The following is a 25,000-nucleotide window of genomic DNA, read 5'->3' on the forward strand; positions in this document are numbered from 1 at the left end:
TTATTATTATTATTATTATTATTATTATTATTATTATTATTATTATTATTATTATTATTATTATTATTATTATTATTATTATTATTATTATTATTATATTATTATTATATTATTATTATTATATTATTATTATTATTATTATTATTATTATTATTATTATTATTATTATTATTATTATTATTATTATCATTATTATTGTTGTTATAATCCGTCAGCATATGAGACTATATGTGATGAGATAGAGGAAAGATGTCCCAAACTCCACTGCAAGCACGGACATAGAATGGACTTGCACAGATGCCCTGTTTGCGAATGCAGACATCCCTGTGAGGTAAGCACCAATGATCTCTCTCTCTCACTCTCACTCTCTCTCTCTATCTCTCTCTCTCTCTCTCTCTCTCTCTCTCTCTCTCTCTCTCTGTCAGGTCTCTCCATCGCAGTTTTATCTTGCATATACTCATATTTTTGTTTCATTATTTACCAGGGAGTTATCTGCCCAGAAGATGAACGTTGTGTGGTCAGACATCACAAGGACTGTGATGAGAAGATGGAAGAAATGGGATGCGAGAAGCCTGTCTGTGTGCCTAGTTAGTACTATCACCATCATAACCACCATCATGATCATTTCCAAATTAGCCACCACCTTCACACCCACAACGCCACCACCACCACATCATCATCATCATCATCATCATCATCATCATCATCATCATCATCATCATCATCAACATCATGATGCATCACCTTTGTCCTCACCATTGTTATTATCATTGTTGTCATCATTACCATCACCTACATCATCATCATGATCATCATCATCATCATCATTATCTTCTTCTTCTTCTTTTAAACTGCAAGCCATTTCTCGAGTAGTGTCCACAATTTAACAATATGGGTTTCACAATAATCATTCAACACATGTTCATTCATCCAATTTAAACGTAAAGAATTTTTTGAAGTTCTCACATCCATTGGAATAGAGCACAATAATCTCCTCCTTTTGAAAAATTTGTACTGGAACCAAAACAGCATGAGTAAGATTGGACAATGAGACCTCCGATTTTTAAATTGGTCAGAATCAGCGTGGGTGCGCAACCGGATGCGCGGGTTGACGGAGGTAGGAAACAATAACAAACCCACATGGTTGCCATTACCTCCACCATCATTCTCGCTCACGGTTTGTGGAAAGCACTTCATTACAGGCACGTAATAGTGAATCTAGTTTTTGTATTGAACATTTCTATTATTATTCTTTGTAAATTGACCCATATTAAAAGAAACATACAAACAAAACAGGCATGACCAGTCACTAACAATGCCGTGTAGTGTGTAGACAGTAACACAGTACGGTGAACATGACTGACACTGGGATCGGAATGTCGGAACCCATGAGTCGTTCGCAACTCTGCCTCACGTATTCATTTAATCAGTCAATTTAATTTTTATTAAGCTTGCGTAAAACATACAAACAAAAAAGACATGACCAGTCACTAACAATGCAGTGTAGTGTGTAGACAGTAACACGGTACGGTGAACATGAATGACACTGGGATCGGAATGTCGGAACACAGTAGTCGTTCGCAACTCAGCCTCGCGTACTCATTTAATCAGTCAATTTAAATTTCATTTAGCTTGCCTATTCTTCAAGTTTATGATATATTCACTTTTTCTATTTAAAAAGGGTAATCCAAACAGACCATAAAAACGATTTTATAATAAGCCGACTTCAACTTCCATCACTTACGACACGAACTTATTTTGGGTGGGTTTTTTTAACAAAACCGTTTGACTCAAACTAAAGCTTCGGCATTGGATAAGGAGCGAGGTCCCTGTTGCCATCTTGCTTAGTTTATACAGAGACTGGGTTGCCAGCTTGGCTGTTCTTGATAAATAGTAGTAAATAGCACAACCTTGTGCAATGAGAGATAGAGAGAGAGAGAGAGAGATTTTGAACAAAAAACGAATATCTCTCTCTCTCTCTTACCCTCTCTCTCTCTCTCTTGCCCTCTCTCTCTCTCTCTCTCACTCTCTCTCTCTCTCTCTCTCTCTCTCTCTCTCTCTCTCTCTCTCTCTCTCTCTCTCCTCTCTCTCTCTCTCCCTCTCTCTCTCTCTTCCTATTTCATCTGTCACACTGTTTGACAATCTTCTTCACCTGGCTCACTTGTACTTGTAATATCGGGTGTAAGGTAAAAATTTTGAACAATTATTATTATTATTTATAAAATGCAGAAACTTTGCAAATAAACCGATAGACTAGATATTAATTCGATTCGAAAAGTGAAACACAAAAGGAGAATTTGCGAATACCCGGTCCAGACATAAGCGTCATGGTCTTATTTATAAAGTGCAGAATCTTTGCAAATAAACGGATAAAATAGAGATTAATTCGATTCGAAAAGTGGAACACAAAAGCAGAATTTGCGAATGCCCGGTCCAGACATAAGTGTTATGGTCTTATTTATAAAATCTAGAAACTTTGAAAATAAACGGACAAGATAGAGATTCATTCGATTCGAAAAGTGGAACACAAAAGCAGAATTTGCGAATGCCCGGTCCAGACATAAGCGTTATGGTCTTATTTATAAAGTGCAGAAACTTTGCAAATAAACAGATAAGATAGAGATTCATTCGATTCGAAAAGTGGAACACAAAAGCAGAATTTGCGAATGCCCGGTCCAGACATAAGCGTTATGGTCTTATTTATAAAATGCAGAAACTTTGCAAATAAACGGATAAGATAGAGATTCATTCGATTCGAAAAGTGGAACACAAAAGCAGAATTTGCGAATGCCCGGTCCAGACATAAGCGCTATGGTCTTATTTATAAAGTGCAGAAACTTTGCAAATAAACGGATAAGATAGAGATTCATTCGATTCGAAAAGTGGAACACAAAAGCAGAATCTGCGAATGCCCGGTCCAGACATAAGCGTTATGTCTTATTTATAAAGTGCAGAAACTTTGCAAATAACGGATAGACTAGATGTTATTTCGATTCGAAAAGTGGAACACAAAAAGGAAAATTTGCGAATACCCAGTCCAGACATAAGCGTCATAGTCCTATTTATAAAGTACAGAATCTTTGCAAATAGACGGATAAAATAGAGATTAATTCGATTCGAAAAGTGGAAACACAAAGCAGAATTTGTGAATGCCCGGGTCCAGACATAAGCGCTATGGTCTTATTTATAAAGTGCAGAAACCTTGCAAATAAACGGATAAGATAGAGATTCATTCGATTCGAAAAGTGGAACACAAAAGCAGAATCTGCGAATGCCCGGTCCAGACATAAGCGTTTGGTCTTATTTATAAAGTGCAGAAACTTTGCAAATAAACGGATAGACTAGATGTTATTTCGATTCGAAAAGTGGAACACAAAAGGAAAATTTGCGAATACCCAGTCCAGACATAAGCGTCATAGTCCTATTTATAAAGTACAGAATCTTTGCAAATAGACGGATAAAATAGAGATTAATTTCGATTCGAAAAGTGGAACACAAAAGCAGAATTTGCGAATGCCCGGTCCAGACATAAGCGCTATGGTCTTATTTATAAAGTGCAGAAACTTTGCAATTAAACGGATAAGATAGAGATTCATTCGATTCGAAAAGTGGAACACAAAAGCAGAATCTGCGAATGCCGGTCCAGACATAAGCGTTATGGTCTTATTTATAAAGTGCAGAAACTTTGCAAATAAACGGATAAGATAGAGATTCATTCGATTCGAAAAGTGGAACACAAAAGCAGAATTTGCGAATGCCCGGTCCAGACATAAGCGTCATAGTCCTATTTATAAAGTACAGAATATTTGCAAATAGACGGATAAAATAGAGATTAATTCGATTCGAAAAGTGGAACACAAAAGCAGAATTTGTGAATGCCCGGTCCAGACATAAGCGCTATGGTCTTATTTATAAAGTGCAGAAACTTTGCAAATAAACGGATAAGATAGAGATTCATTCGATTCGAAAAGTGGAACACAAAAGCAGAATCTGCGAATGCCCGGTCCAGACATAAGCGTTATGGTCTTATTTATAAAGTGCAGAAACTTTGCAAATAAACGGATAGACTAGATGTTATTTCGATTCGAAAAGTGGAACACAAAAGGAAAATTTGCGAATACCCAGTCCAGACATAAGCGTCATAGTCCTATTTATAAAGTACAGAATCTTTGCAAATAGACGGATAAAATAGAGATTAATTCGATTCGAAAAGTGGAACACAAAAGCAGAATTTGCGAATGCCCGGTCCAGACATAAGCGCTATGGTCTTATTTATAAAGTGCAGAAACTTTGCAAATAAACGGATAAGATAGAGATTCATTCGATTCGAAAAGTGGAACACAAAAGCAGAATCTGCGAATGCCCGGTCCAGACATAAGCGTTATGGTCTTATTTATAAAGTGCAGAAACTTTGCAAATAAACGGATAGACTAGATGTTATTTCGATTCGAAAAGTGGAACACAAAAGGAAAATTTGCGAATACCCAGTCCAGACATAAGCGTCATAGTCCTATTTATAAAGTACAGAATCTTTGCAAATAGACGGATAAAATAGAGATTAATTCGATTCGAAAAGTGGAACACAAAAGCAGAATTTGCGAATGCCCGGTCCAGACATAAGCGCTATGGTCTTATTTATAAAGTGCAAAAACTTTGCAAATAAACGGAAAAAACAGATTCATTCTAATCGAACAGTGGAACACAAAGGCAGAATCTGCGAACAACCGGTCCAGACATAAGCGTTATGGTCTTATTTATAAAATCTAGAAACTTTGCAAATAAACGGATAAAATAGAGATTAATTCGATTCGAAAAGTGGAACACAAAAGCAGAATTTGCGAATGCCCGGTCCAGACATAAGCGTTATGGTCTTATTAATAAAATGCAGAAACTTTGCAAATAAACGGATAGACTAGATATTAATTCGATTCGAAAAGTGGAACACAAAAGCAGAATTTGCGAATGCCCGGTCCAGACATAAGCGCTATGGTCTTATTTATAAAGTGCAGAAACTTTGCAAATAAACGGAAAAAATAGAGATTAATTCTAATCGAACAGTGGAACACAAAGGCAGAATTTGCGAACAACCGGTCCAGACATAAGCGTTATGGTCTTATTTATAAAGTGCAGAAAATTTGCAAATAAACGGATAAGATAGAGATATATTCGATTCGAAAAGTGGAACACAAAAGCAGAATTTGTGAATACCCGGTCCAGGCATAAGCGTCATGGTCTTGTTTAAATGAAACAATGCCATTTTAAAAAATATATGGTCAATGAGTAATTAAGCTAAATATGCGGAGTTCAAATAGATAATTTGATCTGTGAATTATTTTTATAATTAGCTGTTTTTATTCTCCATCATTTAGGTTATGTGATTAAGTTTATAATTGAAATACAAACTTTATCTCACTTATCAATGTTTTGCAATAAAGGAGAGTGTGAGTGAACCTGAGCAAAGGAAATTATTTGAGAGAGTGATATTTATCATGCTTTTCAGTTTGTAGTTGAATTCTAGAATGGATTCTTTATAGTTCTCATTGATTGTATGTCAGTATGTCAGTCTTTAGGACACCGATTACCCTAATGCGGCCACAATTTACAATGTGACGGCCACAATCCCGTTAAACACAGAGTGGGGTATTGTTGTTTGCAAGTAATGCTATGGTTTTAATAGGATATCTGTCTCCTATTAAAATACATTCCTGTGTTGGATTTTGGATTAAATTCATGTCTTCTTCGGATTTTGGGATATTTAATTTTCATGGATTGTGATTGTGATTTTCAAGACTATTAATGTAAGTAAATGCCCAAATAGATATTTTTATTCATTTATTCTTTCTTTATTTTTTTTAGTTTTGTTTTGTTTTGAAGCATTTATTATAAGAAATATTGTACATATGCACTTATACACCAAAGACTATATCCTTTCAACTGCTTATTATTATTATTATTATTATTATTATTATTATTATTATTATTATTATTATTATTATTATTATTATTATTATTATTATTATTATTATATGATAATAAATAATAATAATAATAATATAATAATAATAATAATAATAATAATAATAATAATAATAATAATAATAATAATAATAATAATAATAATAATAATTAATAATAATAAGTGCATTGAGTGAAATCCCAATCATGGTTCCCAAATAAAACTGGCGCTAGAATCCCGACTACCTGTCTAAACGAATGTTGTTTGTACGATACATACTAACTACACGTTCAATATCGGGGGCAGAAAATATACGTTTGGTTTTATGAAATTAAAACAGTAGTCCCACATTGTTCTTTGATGTTATTTGTGGTTGCATTTGCTTTGAAACTTACACATTATATTGTGTTACATTGTTTACAAAATATTTCTGGTACTCGTATGCATGTGTAGTCAACGGACCACCGGTCAATCGTGTTCTTTATTATTTTATTATTAATTTTGGCTTGACATCTTACATATGTGAATTTGACAGGTTGTTATGGATGGTAATTATAACATTAAGTGATTTTTAAACATTTTTACGGCGTTTTAAATGTCTTTCTTGCATTCATTGCCGAGCACCTCCACTTTTCTGTTACTATTTTAACGATCAGCTGATTTTCTCTTGCCTCCCCTTTAATTTCGCGGACTTTTTTCAGAACGAGGCGTGGGAGTGGCTAATTTAGAAATGACTGAGACAAGAATGTGTTTTATCGCCAGACCATTTCAACATGTACACTGAAAAAATCTTCCGTGAAATTGGAAAAGGACCAGGCATCTGTGTTGGAGGTTAGAATTTGATGAACCTGAGCTATGCAGACGATGCAGTTCTTATGGCTTACACACCAGAAAACCTTCTTGACAAATAGTGGCTGGTAGCAAAGCAAAGGGACTTTTGCTGAATGTCAAGAAAACTGAGAACATGGTCATTAGCAAACAAACAAGTTTAAAATTTTTAATATCTCGGTGCAACCATCACAAACAACACTAGAGATTTTTTAGAAATAAAACAAAGTATAGCGATCACTAAAAACACCTTCCACAATCTAAGACCAGTCATCTCTGTCACCAACATTAAATTAACCACAAAACTGAAAGTGATCCAAACTTACATTCTCTCATCTGTCCTCTATGCATCTGAAACCTGAAGTCTAGGCAAGGAATGTCAAAACCGCCCAGAGGCTTTCGAAATGTGGTTGTACAGAAGACTGCTAAACATCAAATGATCAGATAGAAAAACAAATGTAGAAGTTTTGCATAGAATAGGGAAACCCATCCAAATTGAGAAACCCATCAGAAAAAGGCAAATGGGCTTTCTTGGACATGTTGTGGTGACGAGGGCACATTGAAAGCCAAACACTCAGTGGCTACATAGAGGGGAAAAGAGCTAGTGGTCATCCGAGGTTGACGCTTTTGTCTAGTTTGAGGCTATCAACAAGCAACATCCCTACAAACTCTTGAGTACATGAGAGAGGCAGATGATAGATCATCGTGGAGGCATATGATAGGCAACATGCATACAAGGGCAGGTTATGGATAAGTAAGTAAGTAAGCAGCTCTTTACAATGTTCAGCGTCATGCTTTCCTACTGCACATTGCGACAGTGTACTCTAGGATCAAACTGCAATTGGAAAAAACGATTTTTGCATGACAATAGAGGATTGATTAAGGAATCTAAAATCGTATATCATGTCCCTGAGTTACTGCCAAAATTGGAAGAGGCTTTAATCTGTCCTCTGTGAAGAATGTAGGCATTAAATCTTCCTTTTCTTCTTCTTCTTCTTCTTCTTCTTCTTCTTCTTCTTCTTCTTCTTCTTCTTCTTCTTCTTCTTCTTCTTCTTCTTTCTTCTTCTCTTCTTCTTCTTCTTCTTCTTCTTCTTCTTCTTTCTTTCTTCTTCTTCTTTCTTCTTCTTCTTCTTCTTCTTCTTCTTTCTTCTTCTTTCTTTCTTCTTTCTTCTTTCTTCTTTCTTCTTTCTTCTTTCTTCTTTCTTCTTTCTCCTTCTCCTTCTCCTTCTCCTTCTCCTTCTCCTTACTACTTCTTCTTCTTCTTCTTCTTCTTCTTCTTCTTCTTCTTCTTCTTCTTCTTCTTCTTCTTCTTCTTCTTCTTCTTCTTCAGGAGATCTGAGGTAGGCTGATATTTTGGGATGATGTTTTTCTTTTATCTTTCTCTCTGCATTATCTGGCACTGTTTCATACACACTTTTTCAGATCTTTATCATAGATCCACAAGGTTATGCGAAATGTGACTTTAGCTTGTTTCCTTCTTATTTCAAGTGTTCTTTTTTTCCTTCTTCCTCTCTATCATAAGCTTCATCACTATCAACACCACCACTATCACACGTCGTCATTATCATCACCATTATCACCCTCTTAATTTATTTCACTATTTTCAGAACGTAAACCAGGCATGTGTCCTGGCCATGAGAGCTCTACCTACGGATCCATCATTGGAGGAGGACTTTCACGCAAAGACAATAAGGATGACGAGGGTCCAGCCTCTGATAAGCCCGGTGGTCCTAATGCAGGAGCTGGTGGAAAGGACATGCCAGATAAGAAGAAACCAATAAGGGACAATTATCCAAGTTGGGAGGATATGCAATGTAAAATTGAATGTGCCGATGATGCTGACTGCGAGGGCAAGTCCAAGTGTTGCGGTCTTTGTGGAAATAGATGTGTAGACCCTATAGGTGAGCGTTGTTTTATGTGTGTGTGCATGGGAGGGTGGGGGCGGGGGGGGGGGGGTTGCGGGGGGGGTTAAGTTCTGTAGTCATTGTGATGTCAAAGCTGTGTTGAGTTAGTTGTTAATGTTTATTGTTGTTGTGTTACCATTCTTAATGGTGTAAACATTCTCTATGTCATTGTCTTAGTCATTATCACTGGGTGGGGATCCTGACCTCCCATAGTGGGCAGGGGGGGTACATACTGTGTCTTCTATCCCCTTATATCTGTTTTCCAACATGCTTTCTGTCTTTGTCTTGGAATGAGATTACTTGGTTTTGTCCTGGCCCTGGCTGGAGTCCTGGTTGGGAGGGAAACAGTCAAATGCATAGTTATTGTTTTGGGAGATGACATTTTTTTTTTCATTGTAAATCATCTCTCTGCTATGAACTGTATTATGCTTTCTTTATATTATATATGATTTGTAAAACATTTGTGTGCGTTCCTCCTAGCGGGGACCTGTGCTTGTGTCTGGATGAGACTTTTAGTGATCTCAAACTAAGTATACTTTAATAGAGTGCTTTTGGAATCTACACCTGTTTCCTTTTTGAACCAATTCCCCTTTGTCTTCCCTTTTCTTGGATGCTTTATTGTAATTCTAGAACTTTTTACTATCCCATTTTCTTCCTTTTTACTGGTGCTGATATGACCTTAATGTGTTGCAAGCGTCGTAAAACCCTTAAAAACTTAAAAAAAACTTAGTCATTATCACATCTCACCATCATTGTCATCATCGTTGTCATCGTTATTTTTGCTGTTGATTTTGTTGTTGTTGATTTTTATTATTTTATTGTTATTGTTGATGTTGATGCTGTTGTTGTTGTTTGCATGTAGTATATTTGGACTCATCTCCCGGAAACCTATTTAGGTTGACAATGCTAGTCTTCAAAATATTTGATAATTTGTTAATGATGTATTTTCATCACTTTTTGTTCATTGAATTCTACTTCCCATCCAAATAAAGACAGGCCACAACTTGACTTCCTTAATAATTTATTCCTCTTCATTCCTGTTGGAGCTTAGGGTCTCAACAGCAGTCCTTCATCTTCTTCTGTCCTGGCCTGGGTCCTCATCTTTTTTCTGTCAGACCAGAGTCTTTGATTCTGCCCCTTTGACTTCTTTTCCAGGCCTGTGTGGATTAGCCGCTCCTACTACTACTCTTGCGGTTTCTATTCATGTTCCAGTCTGCTGATATCGCAAGGCTCTTTCGCAATGTATAGCCAACCCATGGCCACTTTCTCCTCTCCCCCTATTTAAATTTGTGGTTAATTTGCTCTCTTTCAGAGGTCAGAGGTTAGCTCTCTGTTGAGTCGTTTTGTATAATGGCAAGGTCCTTTCAGAGGTACTTTGAAGTTAAGGTCTGTAGCCTCTGGGAGATAACATGAGTCATTCCCCATGTCTCAGATCTATATAGCAGAACTGTTCTTCTGTTTTCCAGCTGTGATTGACCAAAGGAAGATAATAGCTTTAAAAAAGAACGTTTCAGGCTGAACACCCTTCTTCTGTCAAATAGTAGAAGGGTTTTGGCCCCAAAAAGGTTCCGTGTTTAGTTTCTTTTTGAAGCTGGTATATACCTTTTTAGTCTTTACGTATTATACTCCACTCTTTCTAGTGGCCTAATATTGACTTTGGTTTTCAGCAGGTTCTATTTAATTATTTAATGCTATTTGAAATGTATTATTTTTAATTTACTAACCACTGTGATTTTGTTTCAATTTAGTACCCGAGACTTGTCTTGAGCGAAGCGAGCTTTTGGTGAAGAAAATGAATTTGGTCCTGGAGATTCAGAAAGGTAGTCATGTAAATATGTCAAGGTCACTCTATATGACCCTATTCCACTTGGCCAAGACAAAGGACGTCTGGATCCCTACCTGTATAGGTGACTTGTACAACCCTGCCCAGGTACAGTAATGGACATACATTCTCTGACTTATGCTCTTTATCATATTTCTCCTCCATTTTAACCATTATCACCATCGTCATTGTTGCCGCTGTTGTTATCATCACCATCATTAATCATCATCATTAATCATCATCATCATCATCATCATCATCATCATCATCATCATCATCATCATCATCATCATCAGAACACCACCACCACCACCACTAGTTATAAAAAGTTTTTTTAAAAAATAACATGAACATTTATATAGTGCAATTCCACGTATTTAACATGTTCAATGCGCATCAAATTGTTTCATTTATTTCCCCAGCTGGCCATATGGAGCCACATTTCCATTTCATACAATACCATTTACCTGTTAGGCATCCTTTTTGTACTAAAAGTCTAACAATATCCGCCACTGCCAGGCACTCATTCACACATCTGATTCTAGTTGTGTAATGTTTGTAAAGTTCCTTAGCCAAGGACACAACAACAGGATCAGAACCTTCCATAACCATTGCCAGTCATCCGGCCAATGATGACACTAAACATTTCTTGACTTTTATAACAAGACAAGACACTGTATCCCTGATCTACTTATTGATTCGTTTTCTATGCATCATTCATGTACTGAGTAAAAATCGTTGTTCACAACTTTCAGTGCAAGTACAGTGTTGCCAAATGGAGAGATGAGAAAAAGAGAGAGGCAACAGAATGCTTCTGTGTAGATCGGCTTGGAAACCGGATCAGGGGCTCGAAGGCCAGCAGTTCAGATGATCAGTTTTCTTGTCAAGTTAAACCTCTGAGGTTTGTGGTTTTTGTTGTGTCATCATGAGCATCATAATAGCATCTCATCATCAGTTGTATTTATCCCATAATCTTCGTCGTCATTATCATCATCATCATCACTATTGTCATCATCACCATCTTCATCTTCATCACCATCATCGACATTGTTGTTGTTGCATCGTCATTGTCTCTTCTTTTTATTCTTTTCCTCTGCCTCTTCCCAACCATTTCTTGCTCGCTGTTCTTTTACTTGCCCTCCACCTCCTCTTTACGACTTCCTCCTCCTCCTCCTCTTCTTCCTCCTCCTCTTTCTTCTTCTTCTTTTTCATCTTCTTCTTCTTCTTCTTCTTCTTCTTCTTCTTCTTCTTCTTCTTCTTCTTCTTCTTCTTCTTCTTCTTCTTCTTCTTCTTCTTCTTCTTCTTCTTCTTCTTCTTCTTCTTCTACTACTACTACTACGACTACCACTACTACGTGGGGTCCTGGCCTCCCATAGTGGGCAGGGTGGCACTTACTGTGTCTTCTATCCCTTTATATCTGTTTTCCAATTTGCTTTCTGTCTTTGTCTTGGAATGAGATTACTTGGTTTCGCCCTGGCCCTGGTCGTAGTGCTTGACTGGGAGGGAGACAGTCAAATGCATAATTATTGTTATGTATTGTTATATTTGTTATTTTGAATGTATAATGTAAGCATTGAAGTGTATTCCTCTTAGTCTTAGTGGTATCTTGTGCTGGTGTCTGGGTGAGGCATTTAGGTGATCTCAAACTAAGTACATTGATGGTGTGCTCTTGGAATCTACATATTTTCCCTATTTGAACCACTCCCCTTTGTCTTACTACTACTACTACTACTACTACTACTACTACTACTACTACTACTACTACTACTACTACTACTACTACTACTACTACTACTACTACTACTACTACTACTACTACTACTACTACTATACTATACTACTACTACTACTATTACTATTACTATACTACTCTACTACTACTACTACTACTACTACTACTACTACTACTACTACTACTACTACTACTACTACTACTACTACTACTACTACTACTACTACGACTTTTTTTTTTCTTATTCACCGACATTTGATATTTTAAACCATTGTTATCTTCATTGTAGTCCTAATAATCATTATCTGTACCATTATCATAATCACCTTCCTCATCATCATCATCATCATCATCATCATCATTGTCATCGACATCATCTTCATCAACTCACATCTCCATATAACACACATGCATTTTCTTCATCCACAGTTGTCCCGCCCCCAACCCAATGCAAGAAGGCCGCTTTGCCGAGTATGATGACAAATGCAAAGAAGACATGGATTGTGCCATGAATGATAAATGCTGCTTTGATGGCCTCAGGAATGTGTGCTCTAAGCCTGCCGACCCCACGAAAGCATCAAGCACTTTAGATATGATGATGGAGAACCTTTGCCAGTTGGCTCCTGATGCTTGCAGTATCGGTAAGGGTCACTAAGTCTGATCTGATCTTATTCTATACTCTTTGTGCTTCTTCCCCCTCTCTCTCCCTCTCCCTCTCTCCCTCTCCCTCCCTCTCTCTCTCTCACTCTCTCTCTATCCTCTCCCTCTCTCTCCCCTCTCTCTCTCTCTCCCTCCCCCTCTCTCTGTCTCTCTCCCCTCTCCCTCTCTCTCTCTCTCTCTCTCTCTCTCTCTCTCTCTCTCTCTCTCTCTCTCTCTCTCTCTCTCTCTCTTAAAATCCTTTAAAATTTTCAACTATATCTTCAACTGACAATTTCTTTTCAACTTTGATGTTTCTTACTGGATCAGCAAAATGTTGTCTTGTCTTGCAGTAGTGTTACGTGATTCCGAGCACAGCCCACACCAGTTGAGTAACATTGATTGTGAAATTCTGGCTCAGATGTGTGATTGGATAATACACTTAACACACACTTTCCCATTTCACTCAGAAATGAGTAAATGCTTGTTTGAATATTGTAAAAGAGCTGATAGAAAAAAAAATGCATATCAGGGAACTTGCACTGAAATCACATGAATTGTATAAAGTCAAGTCTAATAATGGGCTATACAAATCTTTATATTTACTTAATCTCCAGGTTCAAAATGCTCTGGGAAGTGGGAATCAAGTGGCAAGTCCTGTGAATGTCCACCAAACCGTAGAGGACCTTTCTGTGAGGTTCTCAAATCGGCTTCTGATAAGGATATGACAGTTTGCCAGAGGAAACGTTTTGCCTTAGAAAGATTCAACGAGAGCATCATTGAATATCATAGGAAAGAACTCCGGGGAGTAAAACCTGAAAAGCTTGAGGGTATTCTGGAAGTTATTGAAAAGCTTTATGATTCATGGAGTGATGAAGAAAAGGAAGAAAAGGTATGGAACATATTTGTTGGAATTATGAAGTCTGAATTTACTTACTTATCTTCTTGGTGCTTTAGCAGCACATAAGACCGATTTAATGGATTTTTATCCATTGAGATCAGATGCTATCTTTGTGATATGAATTTTCATTCAACTAGTATTATGTTGGCTATGTAGTGTTGTGGTAGAACACTTGCCATTTGACTGGAAGATCCTCGGTTCAAGTCCTTCTATGAGCAGCGCATAGTTTTGGAAAAGGCTTCTTACTCATATTCTTTTACTGTACTCAGGTGTAAAATGAGTAGCAAGGTGGCTATTAATAATGTTGTAATATCATCTAACAGGTGTCATGTCTCGTCCTACATCTTAAGTGTTGCGGTTGGCTAGGGATCCCTTATAATGCGCTTTAAGCACGTTTACCGGATATTTCACTATATAAATGCTCAATTTAAAAAAAAATTGTATATGTCGAAAATAAGTGTGTGCCAAAATGTGAAATAAAATTTAATATGATCAAAAAAATGAAATGTTTGGTTCATGCACTTAATGAAACTGTATGTATTCCACACATTTATTGAAAGACATAGGCTTGATCTAGTTCGCATGTCTTTGACTATAGATTCAATGTTCACCTTCAATGTAACTCTGATATAACACTGTTTCGAGACAGTGGGTCACAAAATTGAACCACAAGAAAACGCAATAACACGCCTTTGCAAGTGCACAGACAGGTGCAACAGCCTTATACGCAGGAACAAGCAATTGAATTGTTATTTAACAGTCATATAAAACTAAAACATTCAACTTAAAATAAATGTACAAACAAACATCACAGTCTTAATATCAATTTTTCATTTTAAAAATATTCTTCCTAATATTGATAGTCACCTCTGCTCATTCCTCTATATAGCGAAATATCCACTTGACGTGCTCAAAGCACAATACAAAGGGTCCCTGACTAACAGCAACACTTACAGAGTAGGATGAGACATGACGCCTATTAGGCGATATTTCAATTTTTGTTCAACAGAGACAATGTTGTTTATGGCCAGGTACTCATTTTACACCTGAGTTCAGTGACAGAATGTGAGTAAAAAGCCTTTTTCCAAAGACTCAACTATGCGCCGCTTAGAGCAATACTCTCACCCAGGACCATTCCGAAAGCAAGTGTCATATGGAGCACAAATGAAATGCTCCTTTTATAGTTTATAGATATCATTATTATGTAAGATTACTTAATTGTATATTTATCATTTTTAACCCCCCCCCCCCCCACTTTCTTTTGCTACTCCTTTTTGACAACAACTTTTGTCTCTGTTTAGTGATTCTAATTTAATAGCTTTTTGACTTGAGTCATATGCAAATGGCCTGACTTTGAATTCTGGAAGGTTTATATTTCAGGCTGTCTGTCCATCTAGCAATGCTTGGATGGCTGTTAATTTTAATGTGTCAGAAAATGCATTGAAAACTTCCATTCTAATTTTATTTATAGACAAGTAAGCAATTTTTGCTGTCCATTTGATGCCATAACAATGTCGATAAACTTTGGCTTTGGTTCCGTAAAACTACTTTTTAATATTTGTTTTCCCAGTATGAGAGAATGTCTATGATCTACTACAAATGTGACGAGGAAGGCCACTTTTACAGCATGCAATGTACTCTAAATATGCACACTGGGAAAAAAGAAGCATGCTTCTGTGTTGACAAAGAAGGGATAGAGCTCTTGGGAACTAGAAAACACATCCGAGATGGAATGCCTCATTGTGGAGGTAGGATAAATTATTTTTTCCATAAGTTAACGCACACAACATTTTTTTTTCCAAATGTTTGTGTCACTGTCTGTAGGTGTAATGTGTATATGTGTATATATGCATGTTCCACAATCGATATTGGCCTAGGGTATCAAAATTTGATTTGGATTTTTTTTTTAAATAAAGGGAGAGAAAGTATTCCCAAGTATGCATTCTGGCGCCAGGAAGTAGATAACCATAATAACAGGAAGAAGAAATGATTCAATACAGAAAAGGTAAAGGGAATATTCTAATATGGCATATATACTTTTCTACTACATTACAGTCTATAAGTGAATATTCGGGATAAGATTGAAGATTTGATTATCACCAGTTTTAAAGGATAGTATATTGAACATCATCAAATCACTGCGCTCCATTTATTACTTTGCCCTTGAGTCAATGTCTTTTCATGAAATTATGGTATACTACGAAATATTTTGTCATAGTCATTTACAATTTTTACACCAGACAAAATCAACTGATCAGTATTTACTTATAAAACTACTCATGCAATTCTAAATTCTTTGTACATGAGTTATTTCTATTAGTATTATTGCTATTTCTATTGCCTTTCCAGGAAAAGAACCATCATGTAAAATAGGCACTCCACTTCGAAACTACAAAGGTGAAGTCACCACTTGTGGCAAAGGAAATGGCTGCCCTGGAGAGGGATATATGTGCGTTCGTGGAATGTACGGCAAACTCCAGTGCTGTCCAACTGGATATGGTAAGGAATGACTTTTCAAAAGTAGGGTGATAGCATGTCTTTGAAACTGAGATGAGATCCCAGACTTTGAACCTGCATTTTGCACTTGTTGTCTTAGACGAGTATAAAAGTTGAACATCGTTCTGATGTCTACAAGTAGTTTTTAAAAAAAAGGTAGTATAAGTATCAGATCTTTGCTACAATATAAGTGTTTTTCAGAAATCAAATTTGTTCTTTATGACACACATTACTTGAAGTGCCTAATTCTCTTTGAACTTGTAATATTGTTGGTCAGTTCCTCTAGAATGTTAGAGTCAATATTTTTAAAAGATATTTCATAAGCAGATGCTTACTTCTGTTTTACTTGTTGCTTCATAAATTGTATGATGCCAACTTTATCTTGCAAGCTGCCTTTTAAGATTATTTTTAGTACTAAGTTATTAACATGACTGAATATTATGAATCTTCTATAAACTGCTTCGCTTTGTCTTCACGTTTTCTCAACTTAATAAGTCATATAGACCCCATGAAGCACTAGCATAATCCAGACTTGACATCAGTGTTGTTGCATAAGTCTGCTGTTTAGTTTACACAGAGGATGTGGAAAATTCCTAGCAATCTCTACTGACATTCATAAAGAAATTTCAAAACTAATATTATAAAGATAAATAATGCTGAAAACTTATATAGCACTACAACTCTGAGACACCAGACTCTTAAGCGCTTAAGTTACAAATTACTTTGGCTGAAACATACTCATTCTTCTTCTTCTTCTTCGTTCCCGTCACGTCACATGGTCAGTCCGGTCTGGTGAATGAAGCCCACAGTGGTCCTGAGGTCGTCCTCACTTCCGTACAGCTTCTTTGAGTATGGGGTTGGGTCAGGCCAGAAGTTCCTTCTCAACTTGTTGTACTTTGGACATTCCATTAGGACATGATGTCCATTTTCATTTTCAAGTCCGCAGTCACATTGTCCAGAGGCACCTGCTCTGGACATCCTCCACATATGTTCCTTTAACTGGTTGTGCCCAGTTCTCAGTCTGAAGATGATGACCTGTTCCTTTCTGTCGAGCACCTTGATTGGGTCATTCATGTTGTATTCTGGGTGCTTCTCTCTCCATCTCTGAGACTGGATAAATTTGGCCATTTTGTTAATTTCTCCTGTTGAGTACATTGGGGAGGGTTGCTGCATGCGACTGCCTGCCTTTGCCAGTTGGTCAGCGATCTGATTTCCAAGTATCCCACAGTGTCCTGGAATCCACTGCAGTACCATGTTGGTAAACTTGCTTAGCTTCATGAGGTCTTCCACCAAGGCGTCTATATCATCCGCAAAGGACATCATTATATCCTCCAGAATTTTCTTAGCATCTGTTAAAATCACTATGTGTCTTGGTTTTTCATTTTCTGAGAGGATTTGCTTAACAGCTTCATGGATTGCATCTGCCTCTGACTTGTAGATTGAAGTGCGAGTACTCATTCACACACACAACACATACCAACACCCATTTTGCTTGAGTTTGAGGAAAACATACATGAATATAGCACAAACAGATACATATTTCACAAAAGCTCAGAAACTTGCTTTCTCCACACACATAAATGCTACAGTATAGATAGTATGCGCTTGGCGAAGAAGCTCACAATATTAATAATGATACTAACCCTGCCATTGTTCCACAACACTTCAATTAATGAACCCACATATCAAAGCCAAAATGTTGTTTTTTGAAAAGTGTTAGAATGAATTGACCTGGTCATTCAGATTTTAATATCCAACCTTTGCAGCTATCCATTTAGCACTGCATTATTTTGTAAAATCAATAATATTAATACTAAATTTTTATTGCAGAGACTGACGTTTGCATGCTGCCATCAGATGTAGGGTCTCAGTGTAAAGAAAACTCTTCAAATCCTGTTACCCGCTATGCATACAATTGGTTCAAAAAGAGTTGTGAAGCTTTTGAATATAGAGGCTGCGATGGTAATAAGAATCGTTTCATGACAATGGATGACTGCAAAAACAGATGCATTGACAAGGTTTATCTAGGTTAGTGGATGGTTAGTTAATGAGTTCTTTCATATAGCTCTCTCTCTCTCTCACAAGATGAAAGCTTCAAATTAATATTTCATTCCCCAGCATTTTTTTTCTTCAAGATTTCTAAGCTTTGGCATTTTTACCATTTTCTTTTTCATAAATAATGGATGATCGATTATAGATTTTAAAAAATTCTAGTTGGAATATTTACATACACACTTGACTGCACTGGTAGATTTACGAGTAAACGGTGATATCAGTCGCCTGATTTTTACTGAGTTTAGAGTATCTGATTGTCTTATTTGTGGCTACCACAGTAGTTGGTGAATTCCAAGTCAAACTGTAAGCATTACACTGACTTCATGATAACATAGCGGGTGGTTGGATGGGAGCATCACCCTTGAATCATATACCTATGATGTTCGCATGGGTGTACGATCCGATAGTGATGTCGTTTCTTCTTCTCTTTACTAGCCTATCCTGCTTCTTTGGTTTGTGTTTGTATTTTTGACAGGGAATATTTTTTTTACTGTAAATCTCCTGCCTGTTTGTTCTTGGTTATTTATAATTTAGCTTATGATATCTTTAGGTTATGATTTTGATTTACATTTGTACTATTTTTGTTAGATTGCTTGTTTTTTTGTTTCAGCGGTCTCTCATATAACCTCAATTGTGTTGGAAGAGACCTAAAGCAACAAACAAACATGATAACATAAAACTCATATCACTGTCTATATTTTGACTGGCTAATGCAACCAGTAATTTTTACTTTTAATCGCAAAAATCAATTTTAAATCTTGGCCATTTTCATGACATTACCGTTTAACTGGTACATTCCATAAAGCAATATTTTGTCACTGTCACCACTTAAATGACTCGTACCTTTCACTCAACTTTCTACCCTTATAATGAACAGACAGCTTTTTCATACATCACTTGTCATTGGATTTGAAGTTTATGGACACTTTCTCAGAACTCTTAAAATTTTAAAGTTTTGATTAGGATATAATCCAATCACAAACATTCTTTATATTTGTTTTGTTTTCATTCGAATATCCTAATTTTTATTGACAATAATTTTGTTTGTTTTTTGTTTTCATTTATTTCTTTTTAATTAAAAAAAAAAACAACTCATTGATGTTTTCAACTTTCCATCCACCTCATTCACCAGGTAAATGTCCAGCTGTTTTCAGCATTAGTAAGAGCAAGAACTGTGACAAAAACACCTGTAAGGCTGATGGTGATTGCCCCAATGATAGGTTCAAGTGTTGCCAGTCAAGTTGTGGAAAACACTGTGTGCCTTCTGTCAGTAAGTAACGTCACGAGCTTTTAAACAGTCTTAAAAACGGTGAATTAGTTATTAATCTTTTAATGGGTCAAGACAAAATTTCTTTCCAAGTCCCAAATTCCCCTTTGTTTATTATGTTTTAAATATAGGCCTAGTCATTTCACAAATGAGCAGTTTTGACGATGGGATCTGGGTTTCAATGACGCTTGAGTTGTAATGCTGTTGCTGGTTTTTTTTGTGAAAAGAGTAAGTTATGATGATGAGTTAAAATAGAGTTGAAAGTCCCAATAGCTCAGTTGGTAGAGCACTTGCTTAACATGCAAAGGGAATGGAATCAATCCAGGATGAAGTCAAGATTTTTTTCTGACTCTCCTGTTCATCCAGAAGTGATTGGGTAGTTGGGTCTGTTAGATCTGGTAGAAAGTACTGTGTGATGGACAAGTGCCCTGTCTGAAGGGTTGCAAGCAATTGCTGTTGTCGGTTAAGTGTTTTAGAAATGGGGATAAAGACCTGTTGCTTGGCTCTATGGCCTCTTTTACATAGAGTAGAATTGAATATTGGACGTATATGAATGTGATGATAATGAATAGATTCAATGACTATGTGCTGGTTAAAAAAGACATATTTTTATGAATTTGAAATTGGCTGGTACGTTGTCATCTGAGAATATTAAGTCTATGTTTGCCAAGTAATTGAATGTAGTGCTGCCAGCCTTACATAAAAAATGCATATTCTTACGCATCAGTAAGTTTATTCATTAATTTAGATATCAATTATAATATTCTTAGTATGGTCTTGTTGCCCAGAATTAGAGCTCATTATGGTTTTCAAGATTGTACGTATTTTTAAAAAGATCTTACTCCTTTTGGCTCTCCATTATACATATTTACATGGGTAAGGGTTGGCAGCACTGCAAATGGCGAGACTTGAATCTGGCTGAAGACACCCGGCATGAGTAAAGACAGTTAAAGGTCCTTCTTCGCTGCCTTACATAAAGACTGCATAAGCATAATGAGTAGATATAAATGTTCTAAAAATTAAGGATATTTATCTTACCTAATTTGAGCTAAGTTTGTGCGCTAAGTGGTCTAGTGGTATGACACTTGCCTTTTGATCAGAAGGCCCTGGGTTTGCACCCCACTCTGAGTGGCACATAGTTGAGTCCTTGGAAAAGGCTTTTTACTCACATCCTCCCACCGTACTTAGGTCTAAAATGAGTACCTGGCTGTTTACAACATTGTCTGTGTCCGAAGAAAATTGTAATATTGCCTAACAGGCTACATGTTGTGTGTTGCTGTTGTCTGGGGACTAGTAAAGTGCTTTTGAGCACATTTAGTGGATATTGTACAACATAAAAGGCAAGTTTTTTGTGTTGTCTGGGGGGGGGGGGGGGTTGAGTTTTAAAAAAAATTGAAATGGGTGACCAGACAAAGTATTGCGCTTAAATTTGGATGACTCAGTTTTAAGTATCACTTTTGGTATGCCAATGATAGTCTGAGCCATGCTGTGATATCTAGTATTTGGGCATTCATAATCAAAACAATCTTAGTTGTAACAACCATAACATCAAAAGCTATCAGAGTTCTCTGCCTCCTCAAGCGCAATCTCTACCGAATTCACAATAGCTCATTGGTAAAACACTCGCATCTCAGCAAAGAAGCCGGTAGCATTCTCAAGTGCAGTCATTATTAATTCTGACTTTCACGTCCACTAAGCTATGATTGAGTTGATAGGTCCTTTTGATCTGGTGGAAAGTACTTTTTGATATACTCGTATTCTATCAAAAGAGTCGTTAAAGTTTAGTACTGTCAATTTAGCACTACAGATCCATAGGCATTATGACTGAAGGATGACTTCTCATGCTATGTGTTCTGTAGTAACTCAGAACTTGATTTCTAGCATGTTTGTAACTATGAATAATGATTCAATACAAAGCAGCATTTGCAATCATGGACAGTTGATTGATTCTTTTGAATTTTTAACTATTTCTGATTTTTATTTCTCTCTCCACTAGATGAGAATCCTAAGGAAGGCATGTGTCCATTTGGCTACAACAATGGAGAAGAGTGTATGAAAGATGAACATTGTGAAAAAGGACAATACTGTCACATCAAACCTGGTGATGAAGTTGGCTTTTGCTGTGTAAATGTCAAAAGTGAGTATAGTGTGTATCGAGGAAGATGTAGAATTATAAATAAGAAAAGAATTTGATCGGTTTTATAACTTTTGTAAAGAACCTAATAGCCGAACTGCTGTAGTGATGGACAAGAAAGATTTGTCACTTGGGGTCAAGTGGATATAAATTAAAATTCAAGACAAATCACATGACATTTCTTCATTTCTTAATAGATTTGTCTTTAGATAAAAAGTTTTCTTTCTATATATATCGCAATGAAAATAATCGGACGTAGAAGTGAGCTAGAGGAGAAAGTTGATTGGCCTGATGGTGTTATCATCAAGTAAAAAAAAAAAACATAGAAAAACCTCTGTAGTATGCAAAAGACCCCTGTTTAAATCTATAACATTTCATAACTCTTTGTCTTCATCCAGCAGTAAGACAGTAACTTTAGTAACCGTTTGGGGGTCCTAATAGCTCAGTTGGTAGAGCACTCGCAAAGGGACCAAGATCGATCCTGGGTGAAGTTGAGATTTTTTTCCGACCCCCTTATCCACCCAGCAGTGATTGGGTAGCTGGATCTGTTCGATCTGGTGGAAAGTACTTTGCGATAGACTAGCATCCAAAGACTCTCTCTTATTCATCTCAAGAACCAGATTATCCCTTTGTAATAAGTCTTTTTCTGTAAGTGGCCCCATCTTGTAGAATGCGCTCTCCCCAGATGTAGAATTAATTAAGGATAGTCAGTCTTTCAAAAAAACACTTTAAGACAGAACTTTTTTCCAGAGCTTATGAATAGTTTCGCTCACAGAATACGCCTTAAATCTTCATTTAATTGTAAGTTTATTTTATTCAAGTTTTAACCTTAAGTTGAGACTGACAATTTCCACTGTATAATTGAACTTTTTTTTTTTTGGTCTTTTGTTAGAAAAAGTTACTAATATCAGTGAGTAATATTGGTATAAGTATGTGTGTGTATGTTCGTGTATGAATATAAATGTATCTGTGATTGTGTTTGTGTGCATGTGTATCTGTTTGTTTCTTCATATGTATTCTCAAAATTGTCAAAGAATGAATGTTTGAATGACAATTAATATTGTAAAGCGGCGCGAAGCACTTATGTGGAAGGTGAGCGCTATATAAATAAATTATTATTATTATTATTATTATTATTATTATCATTATTATTATTATTATTATTATTATTATTATTATTATTATTATTATTATTATTATTATTTATCATCATCATCATCATCATTCATATCATTATATTATTATTATTATTATTATTATTATTATTATTATTATTATTATTATTATTATTATTATTATTATTATTATTATTATTACTATTATTATTATTATTATTATTATTATTATTATCATTGACCTGGTTGTGTAAAATATGCTTGGTTTGCTGGAATACTGTTGTCTCTTCTAAGTAGTTTTCCAAATAATCTCTTTTGATCCGTTAATATTGAATTGAGAAGCTGTGTTAGAGAAAGGTTGACTGAGCCAAAGCTCAGCGGCAACAGTTGTCAGCCATGTTGGACTGGAAAACAAATGTTCCTATGAATACGGATGCATCGGTGTTAATGTTGATTTGCAGATTGATGGATTGACATATAAATGTGACCCATCGTCTCAAAATGGTATTATGTCGGAACGAACCATAATATGCTTAAAAGCCGAATTTAATGTTAAACTGGTCAAAAATATAAACTGTTGGCATTAGCACCTAAAATATGGTATCCATTCTCCTCAAGAAATCATATAAACTCAACACAAGTCTGATATTTCTGGCTATAAATTCAATTTTCATCATCTTTGCCAACCCGACTTAATACCGCTTTGAGGTAAAAGGTCACAAATTTAGATGGAAAGAGGACTATAAAGATGGTTCTAGTGAATCAAATATCTGATTTTTCGTCCTGTAGCGAAGTCAAGTGATATTGAGTGTGGTCAGTAACTGGATTGATGACAATGATTGCAAAACTCTTAGCTGGTGTTGTGTCCTTGGGCAATGTACACATATTACCCGACTCAATTCAAGACACATATTACCCTACATAACTCAGGTGTGAATGAGTGCTTCGTAAGTTGTTTTTTTTTGTGTAAATGAATAGTCTCGGGGTCATAAAAGTCAGGCTGCCGGCCTCATCATTTGCATTAATCTAATTATTTCATGAGATAAATAAAATTTTGAATCCCATAGATGGGTTATTAAGTCAAAGGAATAACATAGTTTATGTTGAACATAGAATTGATCTATGTTTTTTTGTGATTGTATTTCAGCTGCCAATCTTTGTCATATCAAACCTTGGATGGCTATGGGAATGACAGATGATGATGATGATAAGAAGCATGATAAGAGCTATGATGGCGATGATGATGATTCAGCAGAGAAGCACAAAGATAAGAACAAGGGTGGAGATGATAATGATTCAGCAGAGAAGCACAAAGATAAGAACAAGGATGGAGATGATAATGATTCAGCAGAGAAGCACAAAGATAAGAACAAGGATGGAGATGATAATGATTCAGCAGAGAAGCACAAAGATAAGAACAAGGTGGAGATGATAATGATTCAGCAGAGAAGCACAAAATGAGAAAGGATGGGATGATAATGATTCAGCAGAGAAGCACAAAGATAAGAACAAGGATGGAGATGATAATGATTCAGCAGAGAAGCACAAAGATAAGAACAAGGGTGGAGATGATAATGATTCAGCAGAGAAGCACAAAGATAAGAACAAGGGTGGAGATGATAATGATTCAGCAGAGAAGCACAAATATGAGGACAAGGATGGGGATGATAATGATTCAGCAGAGAAGCACAAAGATAAGAACAAGGATGGAGATGATAATGATTCAGCAGAGAAGCACAAAGATAAGAACAAGGGTGGAGATGATAATGATTCAGCAGAGAAGCACAAATATGAGGACAAGGATGGGGATGATAATGATTCAGCAGAGAAGAAGAAAATGAAGATGAAGAATGAAATGATGTGTAAAGAAAAGAAAGAGCGCTATTTCTACAACCCTCAAACTCATAAGTGTCAGAAAACCGTCGTCTGTGAAGACATGGACTTCAACAGTTTCCGCACAATGGAGGCATGTTGTGAAACATGCGGTTCTGGATGTAAGAATTTGTTATTTTTTACCTGTTTTCAATGGAAGTGTGTATCCAGTACTCTACACATATTGTGAATCAAGTTATCATAAGGACTAAATACATAATGTGTGTATCCTATCAGTATCATAAGGACTGGATACACACTTGTAGCAATATTTTCTCTAAA

The 25,000-nt window shown here is 36.2% G+C and overlaps 1 protein-coding gene across 1 annotated transcript in view; it reads left to right on the plus strand.

Moving 5' to 3' along the window:
- Window positions 1-25,000, plus strand: part of LOC144979692 (uncharacterized) — a gene marked incomplete in the record, with an annotated part of 219,627 nt that overhangs the window by 167,694 nt on the left and 26,933 nt on the right. The window contains 14 exon segments of the mRNA XM_078926613.1: window positions 216-331; window positions 485-587; window positions 8,392-8,685; window positions 10,437-10,618; window positions 11,266-11,411; window positions 12,672-12,883; window positions 13,496-13,770; window positions 15,350-15,527; window positions 16,129-16,278; window positions 18,106-18,303; window positions 19,463-19,600; window positions 21,594-21,734; window positions 23,994-24,268; window positions 24,408-24,840. Of these exon segments, the coding sequence (XP_078782739.1) occupies window positions 216-331; window positions 485-587; window positions 8,392-8,685; window positions 10,437-10,618; window positions 11,266-11,411; window positions 12,672-12,883; window positions 13,496-13,770; window positions 15,350-15,527; window positions 16,129-16,278; window positions 18,106-18,303; window positions 19,463-19,600; window positions 21,594-21,734; window positions 23,994-24,268; window positions 24,408-24,840 (2,841 nt within the window).

This window comes from Berghia stephanieae, chromosome 9, assembly GCF_034508935.2.
Source record: "Berghia stephanieae isolate SIO BIC M18660-M18661 chromosome 9, UCSD_Bste_1.3, whole genome shotgun sequence".
Taxonomy (NCBI): Eukaryota; Metazoa; Mollusca; class Gastropoda; order Nudibranchia; family Aeolidiidae; genus Berghia; species Berghia stephanieae.